Genomic DNA, 18,634 nt, shown 5'->3' on the forward strand with positions numbered 1-18,634 from the left:
CCACCCAGAGCAGTATAAACTCATCTGCTTCTGGGACTAAGCAAAGCTCAAATCTCATGGAGAGGCAATAGAAAGAATTTGGCACTTTCTTTTTAAAAAAGCTGGAATTGGCCCATGTGGAAACCAGAGGACAGACAAGCTGATCTAATGCAATAAAATTCCTATATGGCTGTGTCATTTTGTGAAGGCCATTCATATTCCACCTGTTAGCAAAATAGATCCTATCATCCGCAATTAGTGTGCAGATTCTATCTATCAGTAGTTAATTGTAACTCAAATACCCTAGTTGCTTCCTTTGGTATATCCAAAACCTGAAAATCACAGGCTAAACTCTACCCCCGTCAGATCTATATGCCTGCTAAAGTCACACAGACCTTGCAAGCACATCTCAGGGTAGAAATTTCACTTCCTGTCTACACAATAATGTTGACAACAGGTCACATTATAATACAGATCCAGGCTGATTTGACTTTGTAAAAGATATTTCAAAAGCAGTAGAGCTTAGAACAGAACTCTGATATGCTGCTTTATAAGTCACATCCTCTTTGGCAGTCTGCGGGTCAGTTGTTGACGATCACAGATTTCAGTTAGTCTTAACTTCAGGTTCCTTTCAAAGCCAAGGAGATAGTGAGATATAAGTTTTTAGCTCACAAATCTGGTAAGAGAGCTGATTCAGCTAACATAAAGGAGTAAGAGTCCACCAACACTGCTAGAAATAGTAATTTCTTTTCTCTTAGCATATAAGCTCTGATTTTTTTAGTGCTCAAAAGTTCCTCATTCAATGAGGTGGTTGTTACTTCTGTATTTACATTGTACTACACAGACACCAGCAAATCAAATATAAGCAAAGAAAACTCTGTTTGCAAAACTATAATTTTGTTCCCTACTCTGCAAATTAACACTGCATGCGCATTCATTTCACTATTTTATTTCCTCAAAAATAGGTTGACAAGGGCTAGGTTGAGTTTTCAAAACTTACAAGCCACTCATATTCTTGTAAACATTTTATAATTTTTTTGCAAAGCATCTATTATAAATTATTGTAAACAGTGATTTCCTGTAAGAAATTAATGTAAACTCAAAAAGAAATCTGTATAAGTGAACAATGATTCCCTTCTTTATCCAACCTGCCCAGTCCCTTGGTGACATCTGTCTGCACAGCTCTAATTATGAGAAGTCATGTGCCGGGATAAATGATGGCGTTCTCGGAAGTACTCATGACAAATGGGACATGTTAGCTTCTCCTCTCGTCTCCTCTTGCACTGGGATTCAGTTGAGGAGTATTCTTTTTTGTGATGTGACCGCATGTGGAAGACTAAATCAGATGTCATGCGAAAGGACAGGTTGCATTTGGCACACCAGTTCTGGGCAGCCACTCCAAAGGATGTGAAGGTGGGGGGAAGAAGAGTCAAGGAAGAGGAGGAGGAGGAAGAAGAAGTGGTGGTTGTGTTTTGTAACTGTCCTCCTGCTTGTTTGGGCCACGGTTCTGAGGTATATGGGAAAACATTGCTCCGAGTGATGCTTGTCTGCAGCATCTGAGCATTACACAAATCACTGACAAAGAACTTGGAATTGAGAAGAGTGCTGCAGCACATGATGTCTGTGGTGGCAATGAAGCCAGACAGCTCCCCCAGGCTCTTTGCTGACTCACTCATGGGATGAGAAGAATTTATTGCAGCTCTCTCTGTTAGACGCTTACTGGGTTTGCTGAAAGCACTTTTCTGTTCTCCTCGAGCTCTGGTGGGCCAAACAAAGGAGAATGCACTACCAGAGGAGTTCACCAACACTTCCTTTGATACCTGCTCTTTACCACCTGGGACCGTGCCATCCTCCTGCTCTGGCTCCTTCAGTTTCTCATTCCTCGTCTTCTCCTTCATCCTCCTGACCTCAGTGAAAGCACTCTGCTTCTGCTCTAAAACATCCTTCCTAGCTGACTGCCTCCCTGAACTAAGCTTCCAGAAAGAACCAGCCAATGCATGCTCTCCTCCAACCTCTTCCTTGCCCCCACAGTTACGTTCCTCAGTCAAATTATTGGTTTTCTCCAACAACACTGTTTTCCTGCTCCTGTTGTTCTCAGCCTCTTCAGATTTTGCTCTCCTTTCTCCAACAAGAGCATGTGCATCATCTTTACAAGCTGCCATTTTGACTTCTAGATCCCTTGCCAGACTATGGAAATTTGTGGTCTGCTCAGCTAAGTTGCTCTTTTCAGTCCTAGGGTTCTGGAAGTTTCTCCACAGCAGGGCACTCTTCTCTGGGACACAGAGGAAACGGACATGGGACAGGTAGGAATGCTCACATTTAAAGACTCGGTCGCATTCTTGGCATCTCAACTCTGCAGAAAGAGACAACAAATGATGAGTTTTGCAAAGGCGGAATCATGGATGAATGCAGATACTGACCCTGTCATTGACACAAACAAAAAAATCAGAAACATCTCTTGCGTCATACAAGATAACACATGGTAAAGCTAATGCCAGTGCAGAATCAGGTCCCTTCCTGCTATACAAAATGGTTCCCTCTTATTTGCCTCCATGTGCTACTTGCAAAAATGCTTTCCTTTAGACTCTCAAGCCAGGACTGTATTACATAAAATATAATTATATTTAATAAAATTAAATAAAATGGCCAGTACACAGTGACCTGGATAAAACCATATAGACTTTATGATGATTTGAAGTCTGAACCAAGATTTGGGTCTATATTTCTTAACTAAGTCATTGGCTTTAATATAAAGGATGAATGTTAAACTCTATATATCCAAGCAATAATGTGTTTTAGACCTGTATTCAAAGATTTTGACGTGAGCCTCTATTTTTAGGATACTCTGGAAGTTTAATACCATTCACAGATCATCTGACCTTAGCCTGAAGCCTTTACTCATCCTCATTTGGCAAGCTGTTATATGCCTTAAGGCACAGGCATCTGTGGCACAAAAAGTAATGTTCAAAGTGAAACAATGCCAGTGATGTGCAGGAGGAATAGGGAACACTGTCTCCTTCTGGCCTTCAGACCTACTGCATCTCGGGTTCACTGGGAGGATTGATTGCCATGAACAGATGATACATAATTCAGCAACCAAGACACATACGGTACATCTTAACCTTTGCAAACTATGTCCATGCTATGTTATTTCACAACACACAGCAATTTTTAAATGCAAATGATGCCAGAGCACCTGAGGCCTCGGATACATAGGAAAGTTCATAGATTGGTTAGGTAGTACTACAAATTCCTAATTTTGGGCTCAGCACAGCTCAGATCACTTTCCAAATTACAGAAACTGAACTTTCTATAAGAAAATAAGGCTGCTGAATTGGGTGGAACATTACATCTGCTAGTTTAAAGTTTCTCGTGCAGATAACACTTTTCCCTGGTGAATCCAAAGGGCTGACAGTGTGTGTCTATGCAGAAGCTAACAGAATACACTGAAATCAGCTAGAATTATTTAGTGAGTTCTTGCTATGAATGTGCCTGTATTAATTTAATATTAATTTACAGAAAAGCACATTATCATATAAATTTGCCAATTCATACCTTTACCAGCCTACACCTTCACTAACCAACCTCTACAAATCAACTACAGGGAATGTAGAAAGGGCAATCTAACTAGATAAAGTTTGGAGCACATGACAGCTGTAGTCAGACTCGGCATGGACCTGACTGATTTTCTTGGTGTCTACGTAATGTAAATGTTTATTTTTTCAACAACTGCCAGGTCAACTTCTTTTGGAGCAACGAATTTTCACCAACATCTTAGAAACAAACTCAAGCTCTTTTCCTCCTTCCCACTGTGTCCCACACCATATAGGCAGACTGCTGTATGCAGTACTGTCAGGTTTGTTATGTATTTTTATAGCCCTGGTCATTTACAAGATTAAAGCTGAACACTGGCCTATACCTGATTCCTCAATGAGCTAAAAAAGGTGTATTTCCAATTGATAATTTAGACTTTTAGGATTCCAAGTTAGTCAGGTGCACTGGTTTCCATTACATAGCTCAAAAATTTCAGCATGACTCCCTAGTGCACCATCCTCTGCTAGAAAGTAGCAATGAAAATGGCATTGAGAACTGCAAATTTGTTCTTGCTCTATGCCTCCAGCTCAATCCCCAAAGCAGAGGTCTCTTCTCTTAGCTGACCAGCTAAGGATTTAGACAGGTTTTATTTCTCTTATTACAAAACAACCGCATACTAAAGAAGTTGTAGATTCATCTTCTGTCCTCAGTGACCCCTGCAGTCAGCAATTTGGTACTTACCATTCTGGGGACTCTGAGGTTTTATCTCATTGAAACCCAAGAGGCTGGAAAGCTCCTCATCATACCAGACAAGCAACTCCTCGTTTTTATTGATTTTCCTGGTAGAGCGATAATATAACTGGCTGTTTTCCAAGTAAGCTTCCAAGTTCTGCTCCTTGCTATTGGCAGCTGCTTGTACAAGTCTCATCCAAGGCAGTCCTGTGGGACTGTGCACAGACGTAACATCTACCTGTGAGACAGGACACATAAAAGGGAAGTTACAGGTCTTGAGAGCCAGAGTAAGATTTCCATCACATTCGAGAACAAAGCCTGTTTTCTGCCTTATATTGAGCAAATATGACAAAGCTGTGAGCCCAATACATACACCAATGTCAGCAAATCCAAACTCATCATAGGGAAAAGGCTTCCCCTATGTGAACGCTAAGAACTCTGGGAATACAGCTGCATGGGAAGGAGAAGGAGACACCAATGTTCATGTGTAACATCTCATGGCAATGCCAGGCCTGGTATGTTGGTCAGTCTCTGGCCCACTCATGGCAAGGATGATGTTCTCTGTCCTTTGCAGGTTATCCCATGAGACAGTGCCAGGTGTAGATCACAGAGGTAAAGAAGGGGTCTCAGTCCCATGGGAAAATGGGATACGAGTCAGGGTGCTGTGGCCTGCGGGGATGAGAGATGTGCAGACCCCTGGATCAATGCAGTGAGAGACTGGAAATGAACACACACTCTTGGGAGATGCATGTGGAGTTTTTCACTGACATAAGAGGATATGGATCAGGAGGTATAAGAATAACCTTGGTTATTCGATTCAACACCCCAAGTAGACAACATCTGCATATCTGTTTGGCTAGATTACATAAAAACATAGATTTTGATAAATATAACTAAGATCTCTTTCCTTTCTAAGAAACAAAATTAGATATTCCTATTCTTACCTTTGATAAATAATTAAATTCATTTCAAGGTTTCTAAACAGATAAAAGCTCATCAGATCAGTATTCTTCATTAAATAATTTCTTAGGTTGTAAGGTCAGGCACAAAAAAGTTTAAAAAATAATATTAAGTCTGCTATTTAAAGTTCCATTCTGTGTGTATATTAAAGTGTAGTACTCAGTCACATATAAACTTTTATCCACAGGACTCCTGAGTCATTTAGTCACAAGTTGACTATGCTCTGGACATAATATAACTACAAAACATTTGGCTTGGTCTTCCTCTTTCAGTGTGACTCCCATCTTAGTTTATTACACTGAATAGGCACTGATTTATTTCTTTATAGGTTTTTCCTTGCTGTTTACCACAGCAGATCTATGCCCTCTGCAGTATTTGAAAGATGGGGAAGATTTTCATAGCTTGAAGGCTGAAACACAGGGCGATCAAGGGCAGCATTTACATGCATAAAAAGCCTCAACTAATTTTTGAAGCATTAAGTCATTGTTTAGAAAGGAAAAAGTTTGAAAATGAAAAATGTCTAATGACAACTATGATCTAAATTTCACCCCAAGCAATGTATAGCTCTTTGTTTTCCACTAATTGCAGGGCAGTCATTCAGTGGTGTTTGGTATCAAAACCAGTATTTTGGCTAATTATTTCTCTGGTTTTAACTGACTATTCCCTACCATGAAAAGTACGATCACATTAGTAGCTTGGATACAAGAATGAAACATTAAGGGACCATCAGCATGAGAGCTAATTAGTATAAGGGAGAAAATAAATTAGAATGGCCTGTAACTGGTTCTCTCTAAATGCCATGGTAATTAACAATGATTGAGAAATACAAGTGTCTGACAGTGACACAAGAACACCCACCCACACACAGTGGTTGTAACTAATAGCTATGACAGAGGCTGTCATATTTTAGTTGCTGTGTTCCAGAAATACTGAGCAGCCACCCAGCGCTCTAAGCAAAGTCAAAGGGAGCACAGCTCCTCCAGGAACCAGGACTCCAGGGAAAGAGCTGAGTGAGCCTAAAGAAGGTGTGGAGGAGTACCAGACATAAGATAAGATCTGGGTGCTGCCAAATAGAAGCACACACCAGCATTAGTTTTTCCATGTGTTTAGAGTCTCTATAAACCCAGCAAGTCCACCCTATTCTGGAGATGGCAATCCCTCAGATGAATCCTTTGCACCCATATAGGAGGAAAGGGCTTCACAGCCCAACAGGCTCAATCACAGCTGGGCTATGGAAGCAACGCGGCTTCCTTGGGAGAGGCTGGAGGAGAAGGGAGAGAATATGACTCTTCCTTGAAACCCACGAGAAGCTGTAAGGGGTAGAGGAACTCAGCTGGAAAGAACTACCTGTGCCAAGGGTTGCCAAGGCATTTGCTTTGCCCAAGTGTATAAATTGGGCCAAGGAGTTCAAATTAAGGTCTCCAAGTGGATGAGAGAAAAATTATGGGGCTCCCTTTTGGTCTAAACAAAAAAGCCGAAGATGAGGAACCATTGTTAGAAATAATATTCCCAAATTCTTGCCAAATTATTCCTGTGTGTATTCTGTTTGTATTACAGCCAGCAGAGCAAAACCCATTTCTTGTTCTGCATTTCAGTGCCATGATAACATCAAAGTATAATTATTGAATTGTTAATTAATTGACTACTCAGAGTAAGGAGCTTAACAGTAGTTCCTGATTTCTGGAAGGTTTACTTTTAATTATGAGTAGTTAACAGGATATGGGACTACCGATTGCATCTGAAACAGCTACTTGCACAGAATTCCATGTATTTACTGCCAGAAGACAGAGATCTGAGCCAACTCAGGCATCCAATTTCATTGCTGCATAGCAATTACTTAGCTCAAGTGTAGAAAAACACTAAAGCCATCTCTCCAGAGGGCTCTTCCAATGTAGAAACCCTTTGAGGCTCTTTCTTGAGTCTACAGTAATTCAAAACTCCCAGGAGAAATACTGACATATTCCATAAATAAAGCCTCATTTCAGGACAGGTTTCTCTCCAAAGAGTTTGTCGATCTCCTGGAGTGCTAATAACACTGTCCAAGAAAGCAAACTTGTGCCAGACTCAAAACAGTCAGATAAACCCTGAAGCCTTTTACTCTCTTTCTTACTGTTTGAAGCAGAAGTGTAAAACAGGTATCTCCCAACAACTGTATCTTCCATATTACACATACACCCTGGGATTTCTCTCCTCCAGAGCAGAGAAATCTTAAGTGAACCTGGATCTCCCCCAGATCCATCCATGCCATGGAATGTGGGAAATTGGCTTTCCTCACACTGTAAAACACTACTTCTCCATCTTCATCTAGACCAATGGTGACTGAAAGGCACTCCAAGACCCAGAAAGCCAGGGTAACAGGCCAGCATGAAATATGCATTGCTCAAATGAAAATGTTATGATAAATGGTAGCTATGGAACAAAAAAATTTTGGTAATTGAAGTTAGAAAGTTAACGCTCCATCACAATCCTGGGGTTTCTGCCTTTTCTACAGCGATTGAGAAGTGTAGCTCTAAAACAGACATACGTATCTAAGCTAACTTTAGGAGGTCCATGTACTAACAGCAGTAAGTTGTGGCTGCCTGAAGACTGTGTGGACTTGTTGCTCAACTGCCATGGTGGTTTCACTTTTATGGATAACTGAGCAAACTGTATTAGCACTTGCTTGGATCTGTCAATAAATGCTGTGAATCCAGCACCTGCATGAATCGGTGCAATGCCACAGTCTTCCCTCTCTGTTCTCACAGGGCTGTCACACCTGATAAATATCCTTTGTCCTTTGTAAGGATAAAACCTGAGTGTGAGGTTTCTAAACTATTTGTCCCTCTCCCCTCCTAGTCCACACCAGCGCTGAAGCAGATCATCAATCGTCAGCATAGAAGTGGAACTTCGTATTCTTCCTGCAAAGGAAACAGTTTTCACTGAGGTCCCTCTAATCTACAGCTCACAAATCAGAAATGCATTGACTACTTCTCCCCTCTAAAGGAGCTGTTACTCATACTGAACAAAACAAAAAACCTACCCCTTGCAAAGTTACCTTCTCAGGGATGGTGTAGCTCTTTTTTATATGACTGACATTAAACACTGTTTTCTCATACCTTAAATACATAGTGGATGTTCCGTCTATCAGAACACTTGAGAGCAATAAAAGCTACAGTGTCCAGCAGGGTGTTCTGGAGCATGCATGGTCCAAAAACAACTTCTTCAGGAATGTCTTGTGTGGTATGAACAGTAGCCAATACGTCCGGAAAATGGTGATGCAGAAGCTTGTTGTCACTTGTCCAAAGGAATTTAGGCAAAGATGTAAGTTCCATTATAAACCTATAGAATACACAAAAAATCACACTTGGAATAGAGATGGAAGTGGAAGGGGGCATCACTACTTACAATACAGAGACTTCAAGGACTATAGGTGAATTGTAAGAGCATGCCAAGACATTGTTGGTTACAGAGTTTACAGCATTACAACATCCAGTTTAGAAAGAGAAAGATTACTTTGCACTAAACCAAAATCTTAGGTTTGTAAACAAGTGAGTTACTCTTCCTGGAACAGACAGACACTCCAAGAGTTCAACTGCTACTCTCTACAGCCAGAAATAAGACGCTTTGGGAAGAGTAAGGAGAATTTTCAGTGAGTAGAACTCAGCATATTCTTGTTCAGCATATTCTCATATATCCTTCTTAATTATTAATAGTTTGTAGAGGTGTGAAGAAAGGTAGAGAAGGAGAAAGGCAATAAAAAAAGCAAGCACTTTCTGGAATACATTTTTAAAAAGCTGTGCTTTTTTATTTGAGTGCAACATCAGTCTAGTTTCTGGTTAAGCTGACACAAAACTAGAAATAAGTCCCAAGTCTATCCAATGCACAAAATCTGTGGAGATGGCTGAAAAATATTTTTATATCTCAAAATATGTTATCAGCTGTTGTTGAGAAAATCAAATCAGATTATGACTCTTTGCATAGCAATACTTTTAGCACAATGCTAGAGGAGGATGAATTTTCCTGCCCTGAATGTAGAATATTTTTCAGTGCAGAGGCAAGTTCTGCAATAAGAGCCACGATCTGTGAACTCAGGATGAAGTGAGGAGGCAGGTTTGAGTTATCTGTCTTTCTAAGGTTATCTGTCTTCTTTAGGTTTTTAATAAAGATATTGCCATCTCCAGCTCCCAGCTGGAGGTCATGGAAAACCCCTCATTTATGCCATCAAGAGCTGGATCAGGTCCATTAGGCAGAGAAAATTAAAGAGAACAGCAACAAGCCCTGAAGACGCCTTAGCCTAATAAATACTGAGATAGAAGGGCTGAAGATCTAGTCTAATCTTTCTCACTCTCTGACATCAGAATTGATTTGTTACTCACTGACTCACTGCTTAAAGTGAAGTGGTATAAAGTGCTCAGGAGAGTTCCACTGATTTAACTAAATCAATTTCTAATTCAGTGTAGTTAATTCATTATAATTTTTTCCTTGTAGGCAAGGTTTAAGATCTTACCCTAAAAATATTAAAATACATTGTCACATATTCAGAATGTAGTAAACATCTGAAGGATAAAGGCCTAAACCAGATGACCAAGGCAAAGAGTGGGATATAACAGGTGGCTTGCCAGGGATTAGTCACTAAGAGAAGGATAGACTGGGTTTCTGCTTTCTTTTAATGGTAAGTTTCACTTCCTGGTTTCCCAATCGTTTCCTAAAGTTACTACTGCTGTGAGAAGAAAATGATGGATATATGTGTACATTTGTAGAATATATGGAATCTACCTAAATCAATACAATGTATTCATATGTATGTGGTTGTTTCCATTTAAAATATGTCAATGAATAAATGTAAACAGTCAAGGCATATTTGTTTAAAATAATACCAAAAATAAAAGTTTCAAACCAATCAGAAATTAAATTTGATATCTAAAATGCTTAAAAGTCTCTCTAAATAAGTTTAGAAACAAATTGTAACCTGAGCCAGTTCATTTTCCAAAGAATTCACATTCAGTAAATTCCTAATCTCTTCTGACATTATTTTACTTATCCACTCATGACCCTAGAAGGCAACACCTCTTACTAAGATTTCGCTTTCCATGAAATTCATCTGAATTTTTTCATGTAAACTAAGATAGTGCTGTACTTTGACACACTGTTTCAATCCAGGGGAAACAGAAATCCAGGGCCCTCAAAATGAAGCTTTCAATGAGGAAGGACACTGGATTTAAGCACACACACTTCTCACAGGAAGAGGATGCATGCTACCTGTGTGCAGTCAGTTTTTTCCTCCAGAATCTCAGCCCAAGCACATATATGAGGGTTTAAAGAAGCTACACTCCCTCCCAGCCAGCTACTCCTGCTTCCTCCCTTTCTCTACTCCAGCAGCTTCTCAGAGAGTTACCGTAAACCCAACCGTAACAAGAACCATTTCTCCAAAGACTGAAAATGTGCGGATACCACGGGAAGCTGTAAGATTGATGTGTAACAGCACCACCTAGTGATTCCTAACGCAATCCGCACCCCAAAAAAAAAGATTGACCAAGGGGTACGACACGCTCTAGCACTGTTACCTGCCAGATAGGTCTGCAACCATCAGCTCGAAAAGCACATCCACAGCCCACACCTCCAACCCTAACATTTCTTCTGAGTTCCTTGGCGAAGGTGTCAACAGTTCCCAACAAGGTGTGTGCTGCTTGCTGTGCTGCCCACTGCCCTGCCCCAAATCCTGAATACGCATGGGTTTCCACACACCCAAAAGGATGGGCACACACTAATCCCCTGGACACAGGAGTCTCTGCCTGCCTCATAGGGGAGGGGAAGGAAAGCTTCATTAGAAGCACTGCCCTATGGCAAAGGTAAATGGCCATGGGGCAATAAATCAATAGTTATTCTCCAGCAAATAAACCAATACGTGCATGTCTTCAGTTCCATTTAATTACCTAGATTGATGGTATATGGGAAATGCAGGTTAATATGGATTATCAGATACTTTCTAACATACCTCCTCTATGCACCCCTCAAACTCAGTACGGCATTAAAGTTTGCTTTTTTCTAAGTGACTTGTTAACTTAATCTGTGTTCAGAAAAAAGAAAAAAAAATCCCCCAAATCTACAGGCATAAATGCCAAAGACTCAAAGTGCCACTTTAGCAGCTGTGGAAGCACGGAACTCAACTCCTGCACAGAAGGGTCAACTTTGTGAAAAGTCATGGAAAGGATTACACAGCAAATGGAATTGTTAAGGTCAGCCTTGGGCCAAAAGCTTTCCGCATGGGAAGATCAATCTTTCCAATCATTTGTCGAAGGCACCATCTAGTGACAGATCTCAGTATAACACAGTGTCGCGAGACAAAGCAACACAGGACATCCCACAGTCCCTGGTGCTGTTGGTGTGTGGTATTGCCGCAGCTGCTGAGCACTCTGTCAGGCATGATTCATTTCTCTCGTGAGTGGGTCATTCTCTCTGCCACCCTCTGCTCAAACAGGAGGTTAGGTGCCTCCACGGGTACTGGGTTTTATAGGGTCTGGTCAGGGTTATGTCAGGTAGGGAGAGTAATTTAAATTTACAGTGCTGACTTTTTGAAAAAGAGAAGGGAGGGTGAAGATGTGCTGCTTATACTCAGAGTGGAGAGTGTGGATACTCAGCAATATTATTAAGAAAAAGGGTGAACCTTTTTTTCTACAGTCTTCAAAGAGCATTAAGAAAGCTCTTCCCTCTGTACCAACTAGATTTCAGCTTCTGCTACAGAGGCAAGTCCAGCAGCTGAGGGACAAGAGTGAACACACGACTGTACTACTTTCAAAAATGAGCTGCTACCTCTGCAAAGGGTTGTGCTGCGTCCTGTGGGCTTTCTGACCTGTCCTTGCTCAGAGGTCTTCATTCCAAAGTGGAGATTCATCCACAGGACAATACTGGAACAAGTCCTGCCTCCTGTAAAGGTGAGCAGTGGTAGGGAGTTCTTGGGTAGCTGCAGGCCTTATCATGGAGAACTGAATTACTGACTTCCTCAAAAGTAAAGACTGAGTTTTGAAACATGATTTCAGAGGAGAGAAACAAATTTAATTGATTTACTTTCTGAACTCTGATGGAGTAAAGCAAACCAGAACAGATGAGCTGAAGGAAATAAAAGGACCATGGACAACAGGAGTAAGAGGTATAAAGCTATAAAAGCTTTACTGGCATCACAGCAATACTGTGGCTGGAGTGTGGAATTCAGAAGCTGCAGCATAAAAGAGGGTACCCACAGACAACCTAGGTAATGCATTTCTACACTGCAGACTTTTTAAAATTACATTTCAAGATGACTTTTTAATGGCTGTTGCTGTTAAAGAAACTTATCAGACTGTGTGACACTTTTAAAGAAAGTTTACTAACACAGATTTTACCTTTGTCCCATGACTTTGAGGATGGTGGTGTCTGGAAAATGTGCACAGAGGTGCCTTTTTAGCAAAGCTCAGGAAAGTTTAGCAGTATCCCAAGTCTAAATCCACATAGTGTTCTTCCCCCAGTAATTCCAGTCAAATACTCATTGACACTTTACAGAAACAAATCTCAACAGAGTATGGGCATGAGGTTGCCCAGAGCCCTAATCAGTTCTGCTCTTTTCAGTCCTGCCACCATTTATTGCAAACCCAGAGACAGCTGTGTGCAAAGTCAGATCCCATTGCTGCCAGAGGGCATCGGCTGGATTCTCAGAGAGGGTCAGCAGGTGTGTGACTACACTATGGCACTTGCCAGTGCAGAAGGCAGCTGCATAGCAGTCAATGCAACCTCATACCTTGAAAGCACCAACAGGTATCTTAGAAGAGGAGCAAGGCATGCAGCACTCAAAACAGATGACAGAAATGAGCTAGAACAAAGAAAGATCATGTGTAAGTAGGCCAGAATATAAATCTCAAATACCTCTCAATTTGGATGGAAGTACATGCTTTTCATTTGGTTATAATCTAAAGCAAAAACTTCAGCCACAGCCAAGATGCTTGGGAGGTTTTTTTGCAACTTTCCTTAGTTTTCAGGAACCTCATACTTGAATCTGAATGAGCATTCTACACCAAACCATGAACCCAGTACTTGAGCTCTTGTTTAATTACAAATCTGGTCTCAATACAAATCTCACATCTTTGCCAACAGTCTTCATAGTCTAAGGAAAGTCATTAAAAATCTACAAATGGAGTCATCATGAGAAATTGAGAAGGTATACTAGAATGCCTGGCATTTTTCTTTGACAGGCTGAAGTAGGTGAATTTCTCGTATTCTTTCCAGGGAGCAAAGAATGGAGAAATTATCATAACAGAGAATCTCCAAGACTTCAGTCAACTGATTACTCTTCTCTTATGTTACTGATTTCCGTACTTTGGTTACCTCCTCTGAGGAGCAGTAATTCTGCTGTGCTTTCACTTCTTACAGATTCACTAGCTGTTTACATATAACTAATTCACTCTTCTTCTACTTTGTAGCAAACTCACAGGACTCTGTTATAGGCTTCATTGTGAAGGTCATATCTTCAACTCTGTATCATGCAGGCAATGATATGCTTGCCTCAAAGTGCCAATGCTGGGAGTGCCATTGCTTCCCAGAGACATGATCCCACTCATACAACATAAGCCTGCAATTCTCACTCATGTTCTGCATAAGCAGATCCTGTCCCTCTGGGCTCACCCACAGATGTCTCTGAGAGGGTGAAATAAAATTAATATTTATAGTGCTTTACCAGCACATTAGACTCAGATCACCTGTTGGACGATGGGTACTCTCCATATTCTATCTGTCACAGATGTGAATTCTTCATATGGATGAGTTTAGGGACTTGCTGTTTAATGGACTCTTCATCCCCCAGAGAGTATTTGAGACACATATACCATGTCCCTGAGTGATGGATTTTGCATCTTGATTTCTGAGAAGTGTGACAGATCTGTCAAAGAACAAGCACCTATAGGCAGGCAACTCCTTATGGATTATGCAATTGTGGATGTTCCATCAAAAAGCACATGAAATAGATGGTGCTCACAGCAAGTGCTCCCAGCCTGCTTGCTTCCAGAGTAGCACACAAATTGTTAGTCATCTTTTGGTTTCCTAAGTGTTCTTCCAAGCTGGAGCTCTGCAGATAGCCTTCTCCTCCTCTCTCCCTATTTCCTAGCACTTGTATATTATCCCATTAACTACATAAGATTACCACTCCTGCCTCCCTGAAAAATGTTTACGTAGCTCCCGCACCTCACGAGAAAAACATGTTTCTAGAGAGAAAAAGAGAGAAAGGAATTTTCAGATCCCTGACTTTCTACTGTATGGCCTTCAGATGTCACTGCAAGCTCTTCTGAAAAATGTCTGGAAATTCCCAAATGTAGAAAGACCAATTTTAGCAAGGACTCACCTACATCCTATTTTCGGAGGATCTGACCTGATTCTCCTTGCCACAGTGATAATGTTGAACTGTGGCATCATTTGGAGCTTCTTGGTGACCATAAAGACACTGGTAGCCTTGCTTAATATTATGATCAACTATGCAAGTGTGAAAGAAACAAGGTAGTTCAGCCCTTCACAATCATACATGGAAGAAGATAATAAAAACTGTTTCTCTTAAAATTAATTTGATTTTAAAAAATGTCAGTAGCTTTTTCTATTTTGCCAATACATTCCATTCTAACTGTAGATTAATTTCCATATAGTTATATCACTTTCAAAGCAATTACTGCAGGTGGAAAAGAAAATGGCACAGAAGTTACCAAAAAAAAAAAATAATTAAAGTATTTAATCCTGGAAAGCATCATCCCAGAGTCTAGGACTTTTTCCAGAGCACAGATTAATGTAAACGGTATACCTCTGCACTTGTCATGTCAACAAAACTGAAAGAAAAAAAAAAGGTGAAATATTAAATACTGGAACCATCATTTCCTTCACCTTTTAACTTACTCCTTTCTGCTCAAAAGTGTGACAGCATTTTCCCTGGAGTGCATAACCTGTGACTTTGTGCCAATGCACTCCTGTGGCCGCTGCCAAAACTGCCTTTGATTTCAATAGGTCTGTCGGTCTGAGGAATCCATGATCAGACATGCAGTGTCATGCACAATAAACTACAGATAATAAAGGAATTGAGCTGATGCAGAGAGAGTGGTTCTGTCTGCAGTATTTATTATTCTCTGTTGTTATAAGGAACTGAGGATTCTTAACATATGAAGGAAATTTCAAGGGAATCAGAGACAGAAAAGTGAGAAAATCCATCTGTGAGTTTTATACAATTGCTTTTCTTGTGAAGGTTTTCTTCACTTTTTTATTTAAACTGTGAACTGCAAAGGAGAAGAATCAAAACTAAAACTGAAAGATACTGGTGGGAAATCAAACAAAAGACTGGAGAATTTTTGTTTTAAAAGGTAAAATAAGTAATTCCAGAACCCACACAACAAATCCTAAAAGAAATCACAACCTGTTTCCTAAATTAAATTATAAGCTGAGAAGTCCTTTAAAAGCAAGAAAAGTCCAAACAAGTAATTTCTTTTAGATCACTGCCATGGCAAGACAGAGCTTATGTGCTTCAGCCTGGATGCAGCACTGGGAGCTGTTTCCTTTTGAGCATGAAGTGGTTTCTTTGTACCTTTACTGCTGAAAATCCTGCACACATTAAGAAAATTTTACAAACATTCATGGAGAGGACAGGCAGATACATCTATGTGCTGTCATTCCCAGCCTGTTTGGGATGAACAAAGCCATCTGGGGGTTTGCTACCCATCAGATAGACATCAAATCCCAAGCAGAGTATGTAAAGATCTTGGATTATGTTAGAAAGGAAAGAATTGCTCTTGATTTTAAGAAAGAAAACTAATCATATGTCACTCATTTCTGAGTCTCAAGTTTAGCAACCTGTCCATCTTTGAGAAAGAGCCCATAAGACAATACACTTTGAATTTCTAAGCATTGAGTATGCTCTGTCATCCTCACCTTTTTATTGGTCACAAATTTGAATGCCAGCAGTGATTCTGCATAGAAGAAAGAGGGCAGCTGATCCAAAGAGGATCCTTGCCTGCCAGTCAGCCATGCCCCATCTATGCATTAAGAACAGCCCAATTAGCACGGATTAAGTAAATGAGATAATTATAATAAAACCTGTGGAAACTGGTGGTGTGTTTTTTGTTGTGTTGATTTTGTTTGTTTGTTGGTTGGTTTGTTTGTTTTGCTGTCCAGGGCTACAACTGGGGCATATTGTGAGTACCTCTCAGTTCCTCACAGCTCTTATGTACTGCTCATTTGAACATATCCCCTGTACTCCTGGCACAATTCAGTCATGCTTGCCTGACTAGCTTGCCTGAGCTAGGCATCTGGGAAGAAGCAGAAGAAAATACAACAATAAGCATCAAGGAGGAATTTGTTGACTGAAGAAATGAACTTAATCTAAAGACAGAGAAATAAAATTGGGACTGAACTAGCCTGATGCATGAAAATGATTTTTCCTTGGCATTCCAGGCTTCCCCAGCTTTCTTTCATCATACTTTTCTGTACAGCAGCTGCACAACTCTAATCTGGCAAGCCTTTAAAATAATGAGTAGGAACAGGGAAACCCACTGTCTGGCGTCCTCTGAAATGATCACGAGGCAGCTCAAGGTGAAAAGCTTGGTGTCTACTTTGAGCCTCCTGAAACTGGGCCCTTTTTGAGGTTTTATTGTGAATCAGAGGCCTCCAGTCTTATGGGTGCTCACCATTTTGTTGTTGTATCGTCATGATGTCTTCAGGGAGCAGTTCTCCAATTCTTACTATTTTAAGGCTCTATGGTCTTCAGATTGTCTTCTATCATCTGAAATCCCCAGTACATGCAATGTAAGCTGACAGCTCTTGATGAACCATCATTATATCTTGGCTGGATACCCAGCCTAGTGAATCATGAAACTGCCAAAGCTTTTTATTATGAACAATCTCTCAAACTTCAGTGGGAATAATGAATAAGACAGAGCTAAACTCCCTGCTTGAAAATGAGTAAACACCTCTAACTCCACATGTGCTTTAAGCAAGTCTTGTGACATACAGGAGCCATTAGGAAGTGCATATTAAAATAAAAGCCTCCAAGTTTCTTCTTATTTTCTCTGAGGATAGGGAAAGTTGAAGTGGGCTATCTCCTGACGGATGGTAGCTGCCCCACAGACATGCAGAGTTGCCTCTCCAAAGCAGATGTGCTTTAAGTCCAAGACCACCACAAGGATGCAATTTCCAGTCCCTACCTGAAGTCCAGGAACAAAATCCCTGAGCCTGAGCATCACATCTAGCCTGATGACAAAATAGATGAGATTTGATCAAGTGCCAGTAGAGTCACATACCCTACCCCCACTGACTTTCAAATGGCAGCTCAGCACCAAACTTCCTTACATTTGTAGGACTTTCCACATTGAACCCCTATTTCTACAGCCACTGTCTTCCATGGTAAGAAATGTGGTAGGTAGGAAAGGAATGGAATATCCCACATAGCTGGAAAGTCTGGTTAATACTGATTTGTTGGGATGTGTGATGCAACCATATCTGCATAGTTCTATGCAAAGGTTTCTTTGATTTAGCTGGAGGTTTTCAATCTGGTGGAACACAAACAACAGGTTCATTCAGGTCTCTGTTCCACCTCTCACAGGGCTTGAATACAAGAAATGCAGTGCAAGCACTAGGAGGGCTTTTGATGTTTCAAATTGGACAATGAGCAACAGTAATACCAAGTTGCATCATTTAGAAAGAATAAAATAAGTTTATTTTCTGCAATACCTGTAGTTCAGACAGACTGGGTACATGTTTCAAAAAATGTCAGTATTCCTTTCCAGTTGGGTTGGTCCCAGGGGCAGAATTAGTGCTTCTGTCTGGCACTGTAACTGATCTAATGAACCCTGTTGGATGGTACTGGGTTGTACAAATCATTCATAAATCAGGCAATCCACCTGCGGATAAAGAGATTACTACAGCTCTGTAGTCTGCTGGCTTTCAAAGACTTTATTTTTGTGGGAAGGGCTGACTCTTCACTGGACTACAGCTGTTCTGTCTAATGGAAGAACAGTATCTTTATCCACCACTTTGCCCTTGTGGTTTCAAGGCCCAAGACCTAAAAAAAGAGGGTTTCTGTAGGATAAAGGGAGCGTGTTCTAATTCTTCATCCAGTATTAAGGATTATGAGACTGTAAATGTTATGAATTAACATAATTTCAGCTCCTTATACACCTGTACATGCAGTACACTGTATGGATATATTTCAGTTCATTGCACAAGGCATTTCATATTCCAGGCCTGAACTGTTCTGGTGGTCAACTCCGATATTTGGTCTGGTTTCTGCTCTTGCTGCTCTGGCATTGTTCACTATTCAGCAATGGACATAATGCCCCAAAACATCACAGGAAGTTTGAATTTTACAGGGAACAACCAGGAAAGAACAGAAAGCAAATGTACAAATGCCTCTACTTTTCTCACACACACAAAAAAAGCATACAAACCCCCCACATTT

At 40.6% G+C, this 18,634-nt stretch overlaps 1 protein-coding gene across 1 annotated transcript in view; it reads right to left on the reverse strand.

The window, feature by feature from the left end:
• Nucleotides 1–398: 398 nt before the first annotated feature.
• The window catches only part of ZNF488 (zinc finger protein 488), a 20,747-nt gene continuing 2,511 nt past the window's right edge, over nt 399–18,634 (reverse strand). Inside the window, exons 2-4 of the mRNA XM_027672276.1 lie at nt 8,301–8,523; nt 4,255–4,483; nt 399–2,332 (exon numbers count right to left, since the gene is read on the reverse strand). Of these exons, the coding sequence (XP_027528077.1) occupies nt 1,164–2,332; nt 4,255–4,483; nt 8,301–8,516 (1,614 nt within the window). The 5' untranslated portion in view covers nt 8,517–8,523 and the 3' untranslated portion in view covers nt 399–1,163. The remainder of the gene's footprint in view (nt 2,333–4,254; nt 4,484–8,300; nt 8,524–18,634) is intronic.

The sequence above is a fragment of the Neopelma chrysocephalum genome, unplaced genomic scaffold, assembly GCF_003984885.1.
Source record: "Neopelma chrysocephalum unplaced genomic scaffold, ASM398488v2 Primary Assembly neopelma1_97390, whole genome shotgun sequence".
Taxonomy (NCBI): Eukaryota; Metazoa; Chordata; class Aves; order Passeriformes; family Pipridae; genus Neopelma; species Neopelma chrysocephalum.